At 44.6% G+C, this 19088-nt stretch overlaps 2 protein-coding genes across 4 annotated transcripts in view; one reads left to right on the top strand and one right to left on the bottom strand.

Annotated features, from left to right (window-relative positions):
• Positions 1-18884, top strand: part of LOC120901004 — a 30682-nt gene extending 11798 nt beyond the window's left edge. For both annotated transcript variants that reach the window (XM_040308674.1, XM_040308673.1), the window contains exons 3-6: positions 14769-15257; positions 15357-15727; positions 15803-16324; positions 16395-18884. In XM_040308674.1, coding sequence (XP_040164608.1) covers positions 15176-15257; positions 15357-15727; positions 15803-16324; positions 16395-17504 — 2085 coding nt within the window. In that variant the 5' untranslated portion in view covers positions 14769-15175 and the 3' untranslated portion in view covers positions 17505-18884. The remainder of the gene's footprint in view (positions 1-14768; positions 15258-15356; positions 15728-15802; positions 16325-16394) is intronic.
• Positions 1-19088, bottom strand: part of LOC120901003 (alpha-N-acetylglucosaminidase) — a 37877-nt gene that overhangs the window by 16300 nt on the left and 2489 nt on the right. The gene's annotated exons all lie outside the window — the stretch shown is intronic.

Here is a 19088-nt window from a genome sequence, read left to right as displayed (position 1 = left end):
GCCATTTTTTACTGTAACTCGCTAGAGTTTACCTTGTTCCAGAGAAACAAACGCATCTAGTTATCATTGATCATTTAGTTTGAAATAGTAACCAGATCATAACACGTATCTTCTTATCATCCTGTATTGGTGCTACAATCGTAATTGTTTTAAACCTACTTTTACTGTCTCTTTCTATATGCCCTATGAAATAGAAACAGTGTTAGGTATCAATAGTTGTTTTACGTTAATCACTTAATTTCTCCAGGAACTAATAATTCCTGAACTGCAATTCTTGAGATAAACTTTGTACTAAAAATCCGTAATTGAGTCTACGAGTCATTACTTTTTGCTAGTTATGATGCTTTAAGAAGTTATAAGAAAATTATCACTCAATTATTTGTTATAAAATTATCCTTTCTTGGACTGATTATAATATATTTCTGAATACTATGAGATACTACTAGCTAGTTAGATCCTGAAAACTACAAATTCCCGTAACCACATACGTCAAATACCATGAAAGACGTTATTTGACGTACGTGGATTCGGGACTGTCCCGTGGTACAGTCGTCAACTCGAACGACTCAATAACATGCCCGTCATGGGTTAAAGCCTACAATGGACCGTTCCTCCGTAGCAAGGATTTGACTATATCCGGCTTGCGTGGTAATGAATTAAGTCTCGAAAGCCTATACAGGCAGGTATGTCTGCGTAGGACGTTACGCCAAATAGAAGGATTCTGAGATTTGTAATCTTCCAAATTGGACATTTCCGGGGACTTGTACTTGAAATATCCTGTTGGAATTCCATCCTTGCAGGAAATTGTACCAATTTGATAGCTAATCTGGATAAATATAGCAAACTTAAAACTAGATTAGCTCATCTTGAATACGAGTTACTTGTAAAGTAATCGATCAAGATCTCAAATCACGTATGGCGTGAATCATCAGTTAGACTCATACCAGGAAGATCCATTATTTAACTGGAGGACATGAGACCATTGTTCATTGATTTTAGTTACTTTTAACAAAGTACTTCAAACCTTTCATCTGAAATCATTCAGTACCCCAGTTACCTTGAATTACTTTCACGTTACACTGTCTAACAGTAACCGGTTACTTTACTTACTGCATAACTTTTTCTTTCGTTAAGTTCCCATCCCTAAAAAGAACGAACCAAACCACACACTCGCATGTTAAACTGTCCATTTCATAGACGCCTAGAGTTCGCCGCCTCCCCGCGGACAGCGTTATCATCGACACCATCTCGGAAACGGTGCTGGTTTCGAGGCGTAACGTTTCACCAATTAACCGCACAACGCCACAAGCGTGTGCTCTTGCGCCTAGAACTCCAACGATCGACTCAAGCGGGGCAAAACGCTCAAAATATTAATCGTCTAATGAATGACCGACCACCGTTAGAAGCCACGGTATCGGAAGGAGTGGCGTCAGTTTTGTAACAGTCTCAATCGCTCTCCCACTAATCAATTATCATTTCACTTCCTTTGGGTGCGTTTTTTGTTTTGCTTTTGCACGTTCAACTTCAGGAAGAAAAGCACACGTTAATTGGGTGGTGGTAGCGAATACGGTGCGAATTCCAGGGTTCGTGGCACGTGGTTTTATGTGCAAAAAACAACCACTACGCTCCTTTCACTTTAATGTTTATTTGATCACGTGACCTGTCCCTGGTCAGTTTTTGGGAATTTTTCGACTGGGAGGAGGCATAAGGGTTTTGAGGTTCAGCGACAGTGAGTTTAGCTAAGAGGTCCAACCATTCCTCTCCCAGGTGGAAAGCGGGACGCGAGTGCTCGTAAATCATACGCGCAACACAAGCGGGTGCGTGTCGTGCGCCGAAGGGAGGAAGCGCAAAACGCATGCTGGGCAACATCATACATATTCGTGCCCCTTCTTTTTTTTCGGGGGTTCAGGTTCACTGTCATAAAACGTGGAATTGGACCATCTTTACCTTGTCTGCCTCGTGCTCCGCACGAAAAACCTCCCCTGCGGAAGGGCTACAACAGGGAGAGTTTGGTTTGTGCTTTTGGTGCTTTGAATTTTGGGCTTTCTCGCTCTCTTTCTCCGTGTCATGTCGAGCGGTGGACGGTGAACACACCCTTCACAAAACGGATTAAATGATGCTATCTGGTTGAGCATCATTATTGTGTCTGGGTGAGTTTTGTTCCACCACCCTTCACCCTCGTTTGCTTTCTTGTTATTGTGCGTGAACTTCATTTAGCCAGAAGGTGGAATAATTCCAAGCTTGGTCGGGTTCCGGGACGGGGAGAAGCATGAATTGTTGTCTGCTGCTTGTTGGTGTAGAGTTGTGGAGTTTATCGCCGGCCAGCAGAGTTTACAGCGGTTACTCGATCAATGGGTGAATGGGTGAAACTTTGCTTCATTCATGGAGTGGGTGGTTAATCTCGATCAACCGATCGCATTAGCGATCGCGCGCGCACAGACAGTCTGCTGAAAGCTGAACTCAAACCGCCGGCGGGAAATAAATAGTAATTGAAAACCAGCTAACGGAGGTTCTGCTGGAGCTGTTAAGGTAATTGGTTTTTTTTTTTGGGGGAGCAGTGAAGCAAAGCATGAAGAAGTCAGAACGACTCAATCCTTTAAACCGAGGAGTTTTCCATCAGTCAGCGTGAGCGCAGTTGGGGGCAGATTGTTATGTTTCAGTCCAAAATTCTACAAAACTTCCCCCTCAACATGTGTGTGTGGTGGCGTAACCGTCCAGAGTCAGATGCATTATCATCATCACCATCTTGAGACTAATATCACGTCAGCACGCGTGTGTGTGTGCGTGTGCTAGTCAGCGAGGCGTAACATCCCATCAGATCCCATCCAATTTTTCACTGTCGCGCGTGGCAGCGGAACATTCGCCTAAGCATTAAGAGTGTCAAAGCCAGTGTGTGTTAAGATTTAATTACCAGCAGCACACCCACACATTCGGTACCGCCAACATAACTGTGCGCGCCCTGTGCATAATGTGCATAATTTTCTCCCCGATGTGTCCCCCCTACGTGGGGCCGTGCCAGTCGCGGCTAAAGGTGTTCAGCAACATTAAGGTCAGTGCACTGGGTAAAATAAAAGTGCTTAGAAGGTGGGAAAAAACGGGAACGGAAGAAGCTAACCACGACGACAGATGGCGAGTGGTGTGTATATGCTAGTGGTGGGTGAGTGAGTGGGTGAGCTGTTTAGCAGTTTATCACGCTTGATGACCTTCGGTGTTTGAAAAAAAAAGAGGTCTTTACAACTTTACGCTACAATAACGCCGAAAGATGTCGTTCAGAGATCGGGGAGGAGGGTCGAGAATGAGTACAGTCAACTTGGCGGAACTGTCAGTTGTGGTTTGAGCACTTGCGCTAAGAACCATTTCACGAATGCTCTGTTTGTTGTTTAGATGTTTTGTTCAAATTGAATTGTTCATAATTATTTGTCTGATTTCACAAAATGAACTTAATTCGAATTGTTACTTATGCCAGACTGACTGATAAAACATTGTTTTGCAACTCTTTTCCTTAATTTGTTTTGTTTGGTTTGGTACTACTGAAAATGTACTACTTTTTTTCTTTTTTCTACATTTTCTCATATGTTTCTTTTTTCACTTTATAGTTTCCCTTTTTCTCTTCTTGTTTCTCGTTTTTGTTCTTTTTTTTTCCAACAGTAACAGAACAGTATAGTACAGCATTCTTTGCTATGTGCGTACCTAGATCAATCAATCAGTAACACCAATAGTCTTGTCTTTCTTATTGGAAACGGTCCTGTAGTTGGAATCGATTTCTGCTCCATTCTTGTAAGAGCTGTTGGTCATTAGACCATTAGTAACATGTTTTTGAGGATCAATGCTATTATTTATAATATTTGGTGACTGCTCTTATCCAGATTTTATTGTAATTTCTGTTTCCAAAACTTTGTTCAGTTATCTATAATATTTTCACAAGCAAAACCTTGAATGTACCTGAATCTTTTTTGAATTTGACAGAGCATTTAGGACCTTAAAAGACACATTATTACATATCTCAAGTACTATGATCGCGTATCATCGCGTAAATTCAATGATAGAAACGACAAGAACGCAGCATGATAAATGTTGCAAATTTGAGCTAATTAAACCCATTGAGCTTTTGTCTAAAAAGAAACTGAAACATCCGGAGTCTGGCCGTAGCAAAACAGAAGAAAATAAATCCGTTTGAACCATTTGTGGCTGGTTCTCCAAAAAGAAACCCTCATTTTGATTGCAACAACTCGTCCCGCCCGAGGGCAAATCATCTTCCTACATCAGGCAGATCTGAACCCGACACATGCATTCACCGCTGATTCCGAACATCTGACGCCCCCGGGGACACATTACTGGCAGGCAGTCAGGCATTCAAGCATTCAAGCATTCAGCCAGCCATGATCGCCCACACCTTCATTCTGCCCAATTCAGGCTGCTGCTCGGTATTCGTTTTCCAAAGATTGAGCACTTGAGCACAAGTCGACAACCTTCCAGCTGACCTCCCCAAACAACCCCGTTGGTTGGAGTGGTAGAAGGTGTATGTTTGTGCTGTCATAATTCTTGCACAAGACACGCGTGCATTAGCGTGTACGCTTATGTTGAACGGTTCAGTCCACCTTTTTTCCACTTTAACTGTTAACGTATCTCGCCGGACGGTTTGATACAGAACGACGCTAACACACAACTCACAATTTGCACAAAGTCCAAGACGTGCGATGTGTCCGCTTTCTTATTTCCCCTGGTTGATGCCATTCATACGAAATGAAATTTGCAAATAGCTCACTAAAGTGCGGCTGAATGGGTTCATTTTTTCACTGGAAATTGTATTGTAGAATTGTCCGCAGAGTGAAAGACGTTACGACTTTGGATCATTTAATCACCGGCTCGTTTCCTATATCGTCCCACTGTGAAGAGATGCTTCTAGCGGCGATCTAATGCGATCTTTTAGACAGTTCATGTGCAATTCATAAACTCCCTGGAGAGGAGCGGCATCACGCTCGGACAAGTGATTGGCAAACAAAGTAAAGCCTCCTGATTGTGTGGACTTCCACGCTGGCAAGGCGAGCTTGTGGACCGGTTCCACTTATCGTCACACATCGTTGTGAGCGTCATGAACGGTTCATTAATAACGTTCACATTGGTGGTGGCAGTGTGGACTGCTGCGATCGTCACCACTGATCGTGTGGTGTACAGAAGCTCCACCGTCGTCCTAACCGGGAAGTCAATCTTTCGGACACCTTCGGCCATCTGTCAACGGTTAACGCACAAAACCACACCCCCCTCTGCATGCTGTTTAATCTTGCCGCTTTGTCAACTGGACGGGTCTTGGGTAGGAAAAAAGCTCCTACGTTATAATACATCGCATATTTACATTCCTCAGAAAGCCCCCCCAGAATTCCATCATCCCTTTTTTGGACCGGTGTGGACGTATATTAATACGATTTTTATTCAAATTGACCGGCTACTTTCGCGGCCCTTCGGATTTTGCGCTAAGGTGTGTGTGGTTGGTCTTAAAAATTTGGGAATGACCCACCAACGAATTGTTATTATTACTGTCCGCTTATCAGGCCCTACATCACGTGTAGTGTGAAACAACTTAACTCGTTTTAAAACATTACCACACGCGTTGTCGAGTGTAGATTTTTTTCGTCGATTGGCCAACGTTGCCAACCGCCGCACAATTAATCATCGTTGGCAGAAATGTTCGCTTTATCTAGTTTGGTGATTAGTAAATGAGATAATTGAATTTTGTTCGTCTTGTTCCGACTGGAAGGCAATCGATTATGATTAAAAGTTGTTAGTAGGATGTTGCCTCGCGGCGCCAATCCAGTGCCAAAGAAATTAAATCATCTTTCGAGGTTAAAAATGATGCTGTTACAGGAAAATTAATCCAACCTGAAGGTTAGCAAGAAACCGACCGGAAGAGCGATTAAATTTATTCAGGCATGATGATCTTCATCAGCAACATGATCATCAGCATACCAGAGACACAATCCTGCTATCAGTGTTGATTGTTTATTGTGCCCATTTGTATGAAAGATTCCGTCCATAGCGACACGTTCACCGATCGACTGGTGGCAGTGGTCGGCAAACTGGTTCGTTATCAACAGATGTTTTTTTTTGTTTTTGTTTTTTTTTTGTATTAAATGCCATCAATTATCTTTTCATATGATTTTTCTCGCTTCAAACTGAATAATGATGACTGATGTTAGATTAAAGGAATTTGAATGTTGTTTCTTGTATTTTTCAAATCAATATAAGTTTGAAAATATCGTTACTTTCTTATTTCGCTAACGAGCTATTGAGCATCTCTGTTAATAAATTTGTTCTCAAATTCTGTGGTTTGAGTTTCTCGTAGTTCATGGAACTTATTTCTAGAGTTAAAAATAACGTTAAAACTGTTAAATTGGCAGAATTTAAAGGAATCTGCTAATAAGAATAGCAGCAAGGGAGCAAGGAACTAGTGGCTGTTGTATTTCAGGCATTTTTAAAGATAGTTCATACTACTTTTCTATGTCTTTCCTGCCGTTCTTCTCTTCATCCTTACTCATGGGTAAACAAAATTGCCCATCTCTGATTTTTTCACCTCACTAAACTAAAACTCCGTGCCAAAACATGAAACATTTGGATGAACAACACTCTGGAGCTTCTACGATCCATTTTTCTCAAAGTTTATTGTAATCACACTGTCGTGCCTGAACAGCTGATTACAAGCTTTTGTACAGCATTTTTTTTGCCGTCCACTGGTCTAGCTCGACCCACGCACGCTCTCTGGGGGAAGGGAATACTAAGCGCTTCATTATCTAGCATCGGCGGGCCGGTCGCAAAGGATTGCCGCCCCACCGCCATTTCGACATTGGAGTAATCAAAGCGTAACGACTCCACGCATCGAACACAATATAAATAAAGACGTATCAAAGTAAAAGGCACACACGGCACAAGGTTTACATAACACGCTCCCGATGATAACCTTTCGGGGTTCGTACTTCCGAAGAAAGAAGGCAAGAAAGTCAGCTTTCGACTGGGTGCCCCCTGTAGACCACACGTCGCCCCGTTCGATGACGAATTGGCAGAAGGCGGCAGTAGGTAATGTATTAATTTTGTAACCGGCCAGTGCGAGAATCATAATGCTGCCGGCCAAACGGGAACATTCGCATGCAGCGATGATATCTAAGACACTTACAAATTGCAAGCCCCACTCATGGGAGGGTTGGATGCACCGAAGCGGGTTGGTTGGTCAAACGTTAGCAACACTTGCAGCACGCTCTCGTCGTCGTCGTCGTTGTCGTCTTGGGTCGTCGGGTTTCACAGTACGGCACTTCCTATTTATAATTCTGCACGTTGTGTTCGATTTCGCGAGAATAACATTCATTCCGTCTGCCATTGCTTGTCGTCTCTGCCTTTTGTGCTCCCCGAAGGGGTTACACTATCGCAACGTCCGATTCGGTAGGATGAATGCGCGTTTGCAATCGATGCAAGCAGGGGGCTCTGCCGTTGTCCTGCTGTACGAGCCAAATCAAGAAGAAAGAGCATCATCGCCTCAACCCTCCCCAAACACAGTCGACAAGCGGACGATGGCAAAATAGCGATAACATAGATTTTAGCCTGTTTCTGCTTCCGTTGTGTTTATTTCTTGCCCCGTCCGGTTTTACGATCGAGTTTGTGTGCCAATCGGTCGAGAACGTGTCTTAAAATAAAACCTAAAGTTAACGATCGTCATGCTTTCGGTGCGCTGGGTTTGAACGGTGGGATTGGCGGGTATTGGTGTCCGGTGACCATCAACATCGATGACATCATTGCCCCGTTACTCGATGGCGATGTTGCTGCCTGCTACGGCGCGCGATGATGCATACGATCGCGTAAGATCGCGGGACATAGATGCGTGTTCCAGAAGATTAGGTCTTTCTGATGTCGTTGCTAAAAGACTCTGCTCTTTTTTTGTGTGTCTGTGGCTCTGAAGGCTTTCTTGGGAATTGGTTTGTGCAAAAATTTTCACTTCAAGGTCATCAGCTTTGAACCTCCTTTTTGTGCGGTGGAATTCATTGGAACCATCACTTCAAGAAGATATTCCCGACAGATGTGCCTTATGATTTATGGACGACGCACACCAACAACTCGCGCGATGAGCCTTTGCCATTTCCAGTTTGCGAAACCACTCTTTGTGACTCCCTTTGGGACCCTTTTGATGGGTTTGAGTCATAAAACAAGACTGGCACGGTATGATGGCATGGCTTGGGAAGATTATGTTTCCATCCAGCGTGGGGATTTCGGGGAAGGTTTTTGCTCTGTCTTCTGCTGTTGGGGTGAATACGGTAGTTTATCGTTTCCTTTCGCTCCATTAACGAAAGTGTGGCATTTTAATGTTTATTTTCTCCCTATTTTCGGTCTTAGGCCGGGGGGCCTTTGAGCTAGCCCTTTTGGCATTCCGTTGCAATAAAATGAAGCAGTCAATTGGAATAGTTGAAGAACCTTCTCTGCCGATGACGTATGAAAATGATTCCAAATAATTTCGTCACATTCTTGTCTCGTGATCCATGGAAGCGATCGGATCTTTTACGGATACGCAACTAATCGCCCTTTCGCTGGCTGATGACACATAAAACACACAAAAACACACACCGCTGACATGTCACCTCGGGGAGAGGTTTAGTAACTGCGTAATGTTGTCATCTTCCTACACACCCGGGACTTCCTGCTGCTGCTGTTGGTGCTACTCGGAAGCGCACAGTCGTTGCCGGGCCGGTTCCAAATACGTCGTCGGTGTTGTGCGACAAACGTGTCCGCCCGTCGTCGGTCGTAAAGCAGTTGCAGTTCTCGCAGGGAAGTACAAGCGCATCCTCAAGATGTCGCAGGCAACTCCCACCGTAAAGTGGTCGTAAATTTGTTGACAACAGCTCCGTTTGGCGCTCTGTTTTTGGAAGCCGGAACACCGTTCCGCGACCGATCGGAAGAAACTCACGGAAGAAAAAGGAAGAGGAAGTTGTGTTTTTTTTCTTTTTCGCCCCATGTGTTACATTCACCAAAATGTGACTTGAAGGAAATAAATCGAACGTATTAAATTCCGTAAAAGAACAATGCACGCCTCGATGAGCACGTAGCTAGGGGAGTTGTTTATGTGCCCGATGTGCGGGGTCACGATCCACGATCAATTCCATCGATATATGTGTGGTATTGTACCGTTTCATTGGGCCGCGATGTGTACGGGCTTTCCTATGCTGCTACTGTGTGGTTGGGGTGAACATGGGGGCAGCTTCTTCATAGCGAGGAAAAGGCATCAAAAATCAATGCGATCGCGAGTTTATTATGATTTTGCAGGGGTTTTCAGGTGACAGTATTGTTAGCATTTAAAAGTTTTCACTGGAGTGTGCGATTATTCCAATTTTGGTTACATCATCTGGATTAGTGAATGTTTATTTGCATTTTTTTATATTCGTTCATTTCAGTTTTTAATCAAGAATTCTAAATTTTTATGTACTTGTATTTATATTCTCCTCAAGAGCTCTTGATTTGTTATGTTATAGCCTACCAAATATGATCTTTAGTCTAGTTTATTATTTCCAGACATTTAAACTGTTATTTAAAGTATGTTAAACAGATTGAACTAAGGGTCAATATAAATTCCTAATTTAAGTTCAATCTCGTCTGGTTATTATGTCTGGAATTTGTTCATTTGTTCATCACTGTCCTACTTCAAACACATACTCAATTAGCATTTGCATTGCATTGTTGTAGAATGTTAAACGTTCCTCAATTAGTAGCGCCTATCATGAATGCGGGATCGCGATTGACAGCTACTGTTGGCATCTCTTTTTCGCATTGTTCTCGCATTTAGAATTCCAAATATAACTGAGAATTTTATCGTGATCTTCATACTAGTCTAGATGTTTGCAGTTTTGATGTGTAGATGAGCATTTTAGATATTTAAGTCAACAACCAGACTCTTTATAACGATAACGATCGATCGTTGTTTTGTTGTTGTGATGTATGTTCAGAATGTTCAGAATAGGTATCAATACCTTGAATTTAGGAGGACCTCCTAGTTATATTAACATTTTCAGCTTTCTAAACCCTTCTACATTGTGTTGCCTCATATTCTTCATTTTCACTTTAGTTGCTAAATTTATAAAGATATTGATCGATATGATCTTACCATTTCAATGCCGTCGCAAATATTGTGCATTTATTACTTCGAGAACGCCAAACTTCTTGGAATCGCTTATGTCTCCGCTAAAAGCTGCATCTGAAAAGCCCTGTAATTACAGCACGCTACTCCATTGTATGGTAATTTGAGAAGGAAAGCTTCTTCCACCCAAGAACGTGTACCTTTTACTCCATTCCAAAACAGTGAGTAAACCGAAATCCAGCAAAAATCTCTCCCAATTTCGTCTTCCGTTGCCAGCTACAATACGAGAATGCGTAGGGCGGCGTGCTGTTGTACGTGTAGCATGAACTCATGCTTACCCGGTGACCGCCTGCGATCAATCTACCGCCCTCACCCTTGCCACCTGTAATGCAAACTCCTCTCGCTTGTATTCTCAATTAAACAACGATCGCGAAAGGTGGTAGGGGTGGTGGTAGTGGTTGCAGCAGCAGCAGCAAAAAATGGAGAATACACACGATGATGTAATACGGACTCGTGGGAGAACGATGACCATCATGACTATTTGCATTTTTATACACCTTTTTTGCTGTTGTGGTTGTTGTCATCCATTATTATTTCAACATTGCAGTGAATATTGGCTACCATTTTTAAAATCCATTTCAAAGCCTTATCTGGCACGTTGTATCGCAAGAACTGGTAGGACTCACCAGCTCCTTCTGCTCAGGCATTCTCAGTTCCATTAGCTTCGCAAACAGACAGAGGTTCTGATGGATTTAGAGTTGGAGTCGTTTGGAACGTTTGTTTTTTTTTTGCTTCCTCTCCCGCTCACTTCCAGCACAGTTCGGTGCTCGGGACGAATCAATCTACATAAGCAAGAGCACACACACACCTCGCTGTGTAATACGAACTGTGTGTTGACCTGGTTTCGAATGCTCGGCGCGTTAAAGTATCGAGCAAGTCGTGAGCAATAAAAACTCGGTGGAAAAACGGAACAGTCACTCCCATAACTTCCCTGCCCTCTGTTCGGGTTTTGGGTGGCAAGAGGGCGAGTCCGTATGCAACCAAGCATTGGGAAAAATACTCTCGCCTGCATAAACTCCGCGCGTTTCCCGGATTGGATTTGCTGCTACCGCCGCTACACCATCCGGCCACGAACCCATGAAATGCCACCCATGTGCCTCACCCTGTGACGGGGCTGTTTGTTCTCGGTGGAGAAAGACTCACCGTGCGCACAGACGGTAGCCAACAGACCTAAAACTCCGATAACCTTTTGCACCATCCAATGATTTGCCCCATTTGTCGAGCATTAAAAGAGTGAGCAGTTGGAGAGAGGGGGGCGTTGTATTATATGGCAGTTGCACCGAGAGGGGCAGACCTGTGGCTTCGGCACCTTAATTGATTGCAGTGTCACGTGACATCATTCAACGGTGCGCGCGGTACCTACAGTACTCACATTCTTCTCCATTCCAGTAAGGAGTTGTCAAGCATTTTCTAATGATGGGGTGGGCACGATGGAAGGTTGAAATGGATGAGTTGCCCATTCTAGGGATATGCATTTTCCACCTGAGGGAAGTACAACACGTTCTTCTTGCACTTCTTGCGATCTTGTGTAAATATTTACTTCGTCCAACACCGGGGTGAAAAGGTAAACAAGAGGTCGTTGCTTGTAGAAGCGGTTGCTTATTGTTTCTTCTGCTTTTTTTTGTGGTTCAACAGTTGAAGTAATTCGCTTTCGGAAGCAGCTCTTAACGCTTTTAAAACTGGAGCAAATTGTGCAACCCCCGATCGGTCGGAAGTGTGTCAGTGCAGGCGTGTAAACAAAGCAGCATCGAAGGAGTTTCCCCATTTCGTCATCAGTTGGGATGTTTGCAGGCTTAGTGCTGTGGAGCGTTGAAGGAATTCAGAGTGCACTGGTCGCAGGTGTGTGTGTGTGTGTGAGGTGTGAAATTAGCTCATTCTCGGCATGGGAATTAAGTTGCTAGCAAGAAGTAGATTTATGCATCCAATCCAGATTGAAGTGCATCTCTTAAATCTTCTCTCAGCGTAAGAGCCTGCTATCGACACCCTTATCCCACACAACATCTATTAATAGCCCGTTAACCTCCATTATCAACAACACATCGATGAGCTTTCAATATAAAAACACACACACACATCTCTCACAACACTTCACTGGGTTCAAATGGCGTGTGTGGCGTACACTTCAAGCCGATAACCGCCCAAGTGGAATCTGTTTTCCATCCAGGGGCGTCATTAGGCGTGCCTTAAATTATACATGGGGACGCGCGTGTGCGAGCATATCGTGTTTGGGGTGGGTTCAAGGGGGCGTATAGCGGAGAGAGAGAGATGGGTTGGAAAGAATTAGAAAAAAAAATCAACTACTTATCTCCCAGCTGGGTTTAGAGCGTTAATTCGTTTACCGCTTTTTATGGAGCAAATTTATGGATGGGAAAATGCGAAATGGTGTGTGTTTATCATACGGAATGATGTGTTGGGTAAGGTTTTAAGCCTAGAATTGATAGGATAATGGAGTAGTAACTAACATAAGCGTGCCATTTCAGGGATGGGATATGGTCACTTATGTGGAATCGTTTTGATACAGGAAATATTATTATTGATTTCTTCACTTTGAAGTCTCTCTTTAATGGATTTTTTGGTGTGGTATAAATATTATTACTGAAGAAACTGAAATTTTATGTTCGATCCAAATCTGTAGGATCTAATAGAGTCAAAATTTGTCCTAATATTTGCTCTTAATATATATATCTGCTATTTGCTCTTGAATATATTGAAGATTATAAGGATTAGGCTGGAATAAAAACTGATGTTACAATGAAAGATCAAACAGCTTATTACGAAATTCTTTAAACATCTTCTTTTTAATAATTTACTTATTTCCAAAGAAAAATATAGTTATTCTTGTTGGAAATTAAATGTATTGATAATAACAAATTGATCTAAATATCAGAAAAGATCGTGTTACACGTTGCAAATCAAAATCCAAAGGTCTATCATCTTACAGATACAAGACGCGATAGGACTCTTCGGGAGTTCAATCCTTTCAAAAGTATATCATCAACCACAAGAACTCACAGATAATTTTTTGAATGTTCTAGAACCATTCGAGCCTAACTATAGTATCTATAATTCATGATATATAACCATAAATGCCTTATGTCCCTATGATACTTCAATATTTTGCCTAATTTCTGTAATCCTGACGGGGGATTTAAAGCTATGGAAGAATTGATGGCAGTACATTGCATAACCCTAAATCACATGGTGTTTATTTATGAAACATTCCCTATGCAACCTTTGCCATGAATCTCTAAAAGTGGAATATTTAGAATATTTGAAATACTGACTGCCCAAAACTGTCGTTGTTCGCTGCTATCCTATTCTTTCCCTTAAGCCACCATCAACACTCCTCAATGCCTAACGATTAGCCGGGAATTAGTCATTACTGAAGCATTATTTATACCGCCTAACCGACGTAGCGCGTCAGCGTGATTCTAAAAATATGCTGTCCATAGAACTCCGATATCTAATCCGTCTCGCAGCTTGTATGGGAGGCATCCCCAAACTTCGCTGTCTAAAAAAACTCAAAAAGTGAATACAAGGTAAAACCCCCCGACTGATTTAAAAATATTGAGCGAAAATATTTACAACCTTACACCAGCCAAGGCGACTAATTAGGACCACATGCCAACGACTTCCAAATGATCCGCATGATCCGGAGAAATGATCCATCCATCGGAGCATGGTGTGTTCCAAATGTTTTTTTTTTTTCAAAATCCTTACTACAGAACTCTCCCCACCCAGCATCCAGTTCACATCAATTGATCATCGACCAGATGTGTGAGGTTTATGTTTATGTATGTGTGTGTGTTTTTTTCCTTTACTGTTGAGAAAACATACTCTAAAAACTCCACCCGGTGCTTCTCCCGGTCTTAGTAGCCATTGACGCGACGTGGCGATGGTCGTGCGATGATAGTTCATGCTACGCGTTCGATGCTGCACCACCGTACAGGCTATTTATAGCTCTTCCCACTGTAAGTGGGCAGCTGTTCGGTTCTTGGTTGGACGACGAACCAGTATCCATTTCCACAAACCGTCCGTTCGCAAGGCAAAAACTATAACGTCTTCGTTAGCTTAGTCGGTCACTCAGAGTCGGGGTCCCTTCCAGAAGCGCCATTGTGCCGTTGGGGTGTGCTTCTTCAATTTCTCAGGGCCACTTTCTTTGCAGAGAAATTCCATGTCAACCAGTGTCAAAAATAGTCTCCATTCCATTCTGATGGTGTCATCACCTTCATTTTGGCGCTACACCTACCCACCGTGTTGGGATTGTTTTTCCATTAGCGGACAATGTTGGTGATGAGTGGTGCTACTCCCAACGACTACCAGTACCTTACTGCGACGACTATACTTCTACCACCCCATTAGACAACGACACTGGGTCAAAACCTGTCAGGTACAGAGGCACTCCAATAAACCCCGCGAGCGAGCCATTAAAATGCCACAAAAATCGCCCTGAACGTTGTTTGCGCTGTTCCCTTTTGCTTTTCCATGGGTTCTCTTCTTCAGACAGGACGCCAGTTCACTGACGATGTGATTTTAGCTCCCAGTTCCGTTTACATTTTATTTACATTCTGATTTCCCTCCCATTACAATGTTTCGCTTTCAGTGATTGGATCGTAAGGTGTCTTCCGGAGTGTAGGACCGTAGGACGAAGACGAGGACTCGCGCTTGGCGTTTTATTAGATTACACGGACCACAAACTCCGGAGTGGCACACAACGACGTTAAAACCGTCTTTCAGTCTTCCCTATTCTGCCACTGTGCGTGTAGAATAGTGGACAGAACGAGCAGCGCAACCACGAAGACGACCTGCCCCGCGATGAAAATGGCCCAGGAGCGTCTTGATCGTTAGTGAAACTGTGTCATCGGTTGACTGCTGCTACCGGAAGCGAGTGGTTTAATTAAAAACAACACGTCCAGACATCAGAGACAGTTATTAGGGAGTGTTCGTGTGTGTGTGTGATAGCACAGTGCTCATTTATTCTATATCAAGTTCGAACCGAAGCTCACGAAGATGGGTGCGCCACCTGCCAAGAAGCCGCTGGTGAACAGGAATCTAATATCCTTGAAAATTGTGCTCTTCCTGTTCTACGGAGGTAAGTGTGTCCCGGAGACGTCAGGAACATCATCAAAGCAGGCCATGTAACTAATGTTAACGTTCGCTTTCTCCGTCTCTCTCTCTCTCCTTATCACAGCCCTAGGATGTCTGCATCCGTACATCCAGAAGCACATGACCCTGACCGGGCTGAATTACTACGAGTCGCAGCTGGTGACGCTAATTGCTCCGCTGGTGGCAATTCTGGGTCCACTGATAATTGCCCCACTGGTCGATCGGTTGGCAGGACGGGCTGGTGCATCGTTCGGCAAACGGTTGCGCTTACTAGCCGCCCTCTGCATGATTCTGTCCGTTGTGCTCTACTCGGTGCTATTCTTCGCCGTGCCGCGCGTAGAGCGTCAGGAATCGAGTCGCTCGGAGGTGAGCTTCGCCTGCGACTATGACGGTGCCATCATCTTTCAGCAGCGCTGTAGCGAGGAACGCACCTGCTATCAGTGGAAACGCGAGAAGGTACGCATCAGGGAGATTTCACAGAAATTCCTGGAGCTCCTGAAAGATTTACAATTAATTGCCTTGTTCTTCCAGATCGGCCATCTGACGCTTACGAACTGTTCCTACACCTGCCAGAAACCGGTTGAGTTTGAAAACCTGAATCACCCGTACACGAAAGGTTTGATTCTGCCGTCGTCCACCGAGAGCTCGGTTGAGGATGAAGACTACGACATAAGCGACGAACCGCTGCCGGCACCGGAAAACATCCGACAGGAGCCTAAAGTTGAGGTGGACAATACGCCCATCCCCGTGCCGCACATCTGCGAGCACAAGGGCGATCCGGAGCGGGAACTGTGCCACGCCTACACGTCCGCATCGGAATCGCTGAAGCTGGCCACGGTACTGCGCAGCGCCGTGAACGAGGAAAACGAAACGCACAGTGCCGAATGGTGTCGCTATCCGCTCGATGGCTTCTCTTGCGACATCCCCGAGAAGCAGATCACCTGGATGAAGCTGCTGACAAACTCTTCCAACTGTACGCCGAAGGTGGAGTGTGAGGTACACGACCCGTACGATGACGAGGAGAGCGTTCTTTCGGAGAGTGTCTGTATGCGCGTAAGTGACCTTGACCCTTGACGCTTTTTTTTGGGGATGTAATCTTCAAGGTTCGTTTGTCTCTTTGTAGATTGTTGGAGATCCTGAGCTGACCTTCTGGTCGTACATCACCCTCCGCTCGTTCGGCGATGCGTTCCTGCTCGCCGTCATCGTCCTCCTGAACGCAGCCACCATCATTGCGACGCGCGAAACCTCCTCCGGCCGCGGAGACTTTGGGCGACAGATCGTTTGGGGTGCAATTGGATGGGCCGTCTCCTACTTCGCACTGGGCTGGTTCTTCGAAACGTACTACGGGTACGTTGGACTGGCCCTGCTCGCCGCTCTCGTGCTGCTCGTCTCGTCCGGCATGCCCCTAACACCGCCGGAGATGTGGTGGCACACGAAGTGCGGCATGGTGGCGATCCCGATGTCCGCCATCCGCCGGTACGGTCCCGAGTCGGCCGGCCTCTGCCTGGTCACGCTCATCCTCGGCACGTTCTGGGCCGTGCTGGACAACTACGAGGGCGTGCTGGTGAAGACGTACGACATCCATCCGCCGGCCGACAGCTACTACGGTGAGGTTTGGAGTGCGTTCGTCGTGCTCGGCGCCTTGCTGACCATCCCGACGCTCTGGTACGCGGAGAAGATTGTCGATTTCTGCGGCCACTCGAACATCCTGATTACCGCCATCACGACGTTCATCTTCCGCTTTTCGCTGCTCGCCACGACGGAGGTCGGCTGGTGGCGTGTCATCATCGATTTCCTGTACCCGGTAACGCTCGGCCTGACGTGGCTGACGATCGTGTTCTACATGCGGCACATTATGCCACGCCGTATCATCACCACCGGCCAGGCGCTGCCCGTCATCTTTCACTTCTGTCTCGGGCGCTTTGTCGGCGCACTGATCGGCATGTGGACGAAGATTGACGATCTGATCATCACCTTCCAGGCGCTCGCGATCAGTGCGTGCGTCATTGCGGTCGTTTACTTCCTGCTGTACCATCTCGTGCTGGCGCCCCGTTGTGCCGCCCGGTTGCACCATGAACCGTCCGCTTCGGCGCTTAACATTACCGCGCCGGACGGGGCCAATGGGCAGCAGCAGCAGACACCGCTGGCCCAGCCGGTACAGACGAACGGTAGCTATCAGCCGCTCCGGATCTATCACAACTACCGTGGTCGGAAGGGTCACTTCCGCTACTAAGCCGCAGTGGTTCCCACACAATCGACAACAAAAAGGCTCCGAGCTATGCTAGTCCACTTTAGACTACTTGTTACACACCGCACGGGCGGTCCGTCCCAAAAGGGCGGGAGAGGAAGGGGCTGTACCGTGCTGAGGAAGCTTCCGTTCGACAGGTGCTTTGCGGTGTAGGATGTAGGGCTGCTTCGGGAAATATCGTACCAAAAAAAAAAGTAGAACACAAAATCGATCGTTAAATTTAAAAACGAAAACCGTTGGATCAAGTGGATGGTAGGCGATCATTGCAATCAAATTCTTCGTTTGTTTCGTTAAATTATTTGTGAATCAGGACAGTTTAGGACAGCGTATTTATTAGCTTTTCGAAGCGGAGAAATTCGTTTCCATACTCCACACACACGAGGAAGACAAAGTAGGAAATTTCAAAAGAAGTTCACACACCTTTCGCCAGTTTATGCAAACCCATCTCAGTGCTAGGTTCAAATGATTTGTTCTCTTCTCGCAATGTTTTAGAGTTTATAGGGTAAAAGTATGTAAAATGCAAAGTCATTCGTCCGGCGTCTCGGTGTACACCGTTGAGTGTTCGCTTAGTTAACTAAGATACGTCTTCTTATTGTTTTATCCTTCTTTTATTCTACCGTTTTAGGAATGGTTTAGTTTTAGCTTTAGGTTTACTAATACGACACGAAACTCAGTTTTAGATAATCAAACCTTTCATTAATTTGATTTACCATTTTCTCATTTTATATACCTTCATCGTCGTCAAAAAGTCCATTTCGCGTACCTCTCAAATAGCTTAACAATCGATCAGACCCAACACGATTAATGGTATAGAAGGACAAAGCAACTCTAAAACGCTAAAAGTCGCACACATAAATCGAAACAATCGCTAACGATGCAAACAATGGAAAAACGACGACTCTGGGAGAGATTCCTCCCCTCGATAATCCGAATGTTGATACAAGAACAAGGTACAATCACTATATACGCTATTTACTATTTACACGCCTTACACACACACACAAACTCTCTACTAGAGCGCTCTACAGCAGCAACAAACAACCGAATGATGATAATTGTACGCCTTAAATGTTATGAAAGTCATTTAACAAAAATATTCCCCCGGCTCACTATCGTGAAATTACGCGCAGAACGTGGGACAGGCTTCCTAAAGTGGAGTTTAAAGATCGCTTCAAAAGCGAACGCAACGCTGCCATTACGGTTTGCGACAGCCTGGGTTTGTTCCTTTTTCCCGCATCACGTGATGCTATAATAACGGTCGGTTGCGTTACACCCGAATTACTGTGTACGTTTAAAAGGGTAACAACAACAAAAACAGAAACACTTTATATTTGTAAATAAAGCTAAGCAATAATTGGAATCCGATGCAGAGGGGGAATGGTGTTATGAAGGAGATGGAAATGTGTTACATCCGGAAAAATCTAGCTATTTTATTTAATAGGGATTCTTAACTCATCAAAAGTTGTAGTACTTTAATGCTTCAGGTAAGTACAAACAATAGACAATTACTAGCGCAAGATCCACACTGAGTATCAAACGTTAAATGTCTTAGTTTTCACTATATTACAG

Source organism: Anopheles arabiensis, chromosome 3 (genome assembly GCF_016920715.1).
Source record: "Anopheles arabiensis isolate DONGOLA chromosome 3, AaraD3, whole genome shotgun sequence".
NCBI classification, from domain to species: domain Eukaryota; kingdom Metazoa; phylum Arthropoda; class Insecta; order Diptera; family Culicidae; genus Anopheles; species Anopheles arabiensis.
Note: the sequence above shows the minus strand (reverse complement) of the source record. Positions and strands in the feature narration are given on the sequence as shown.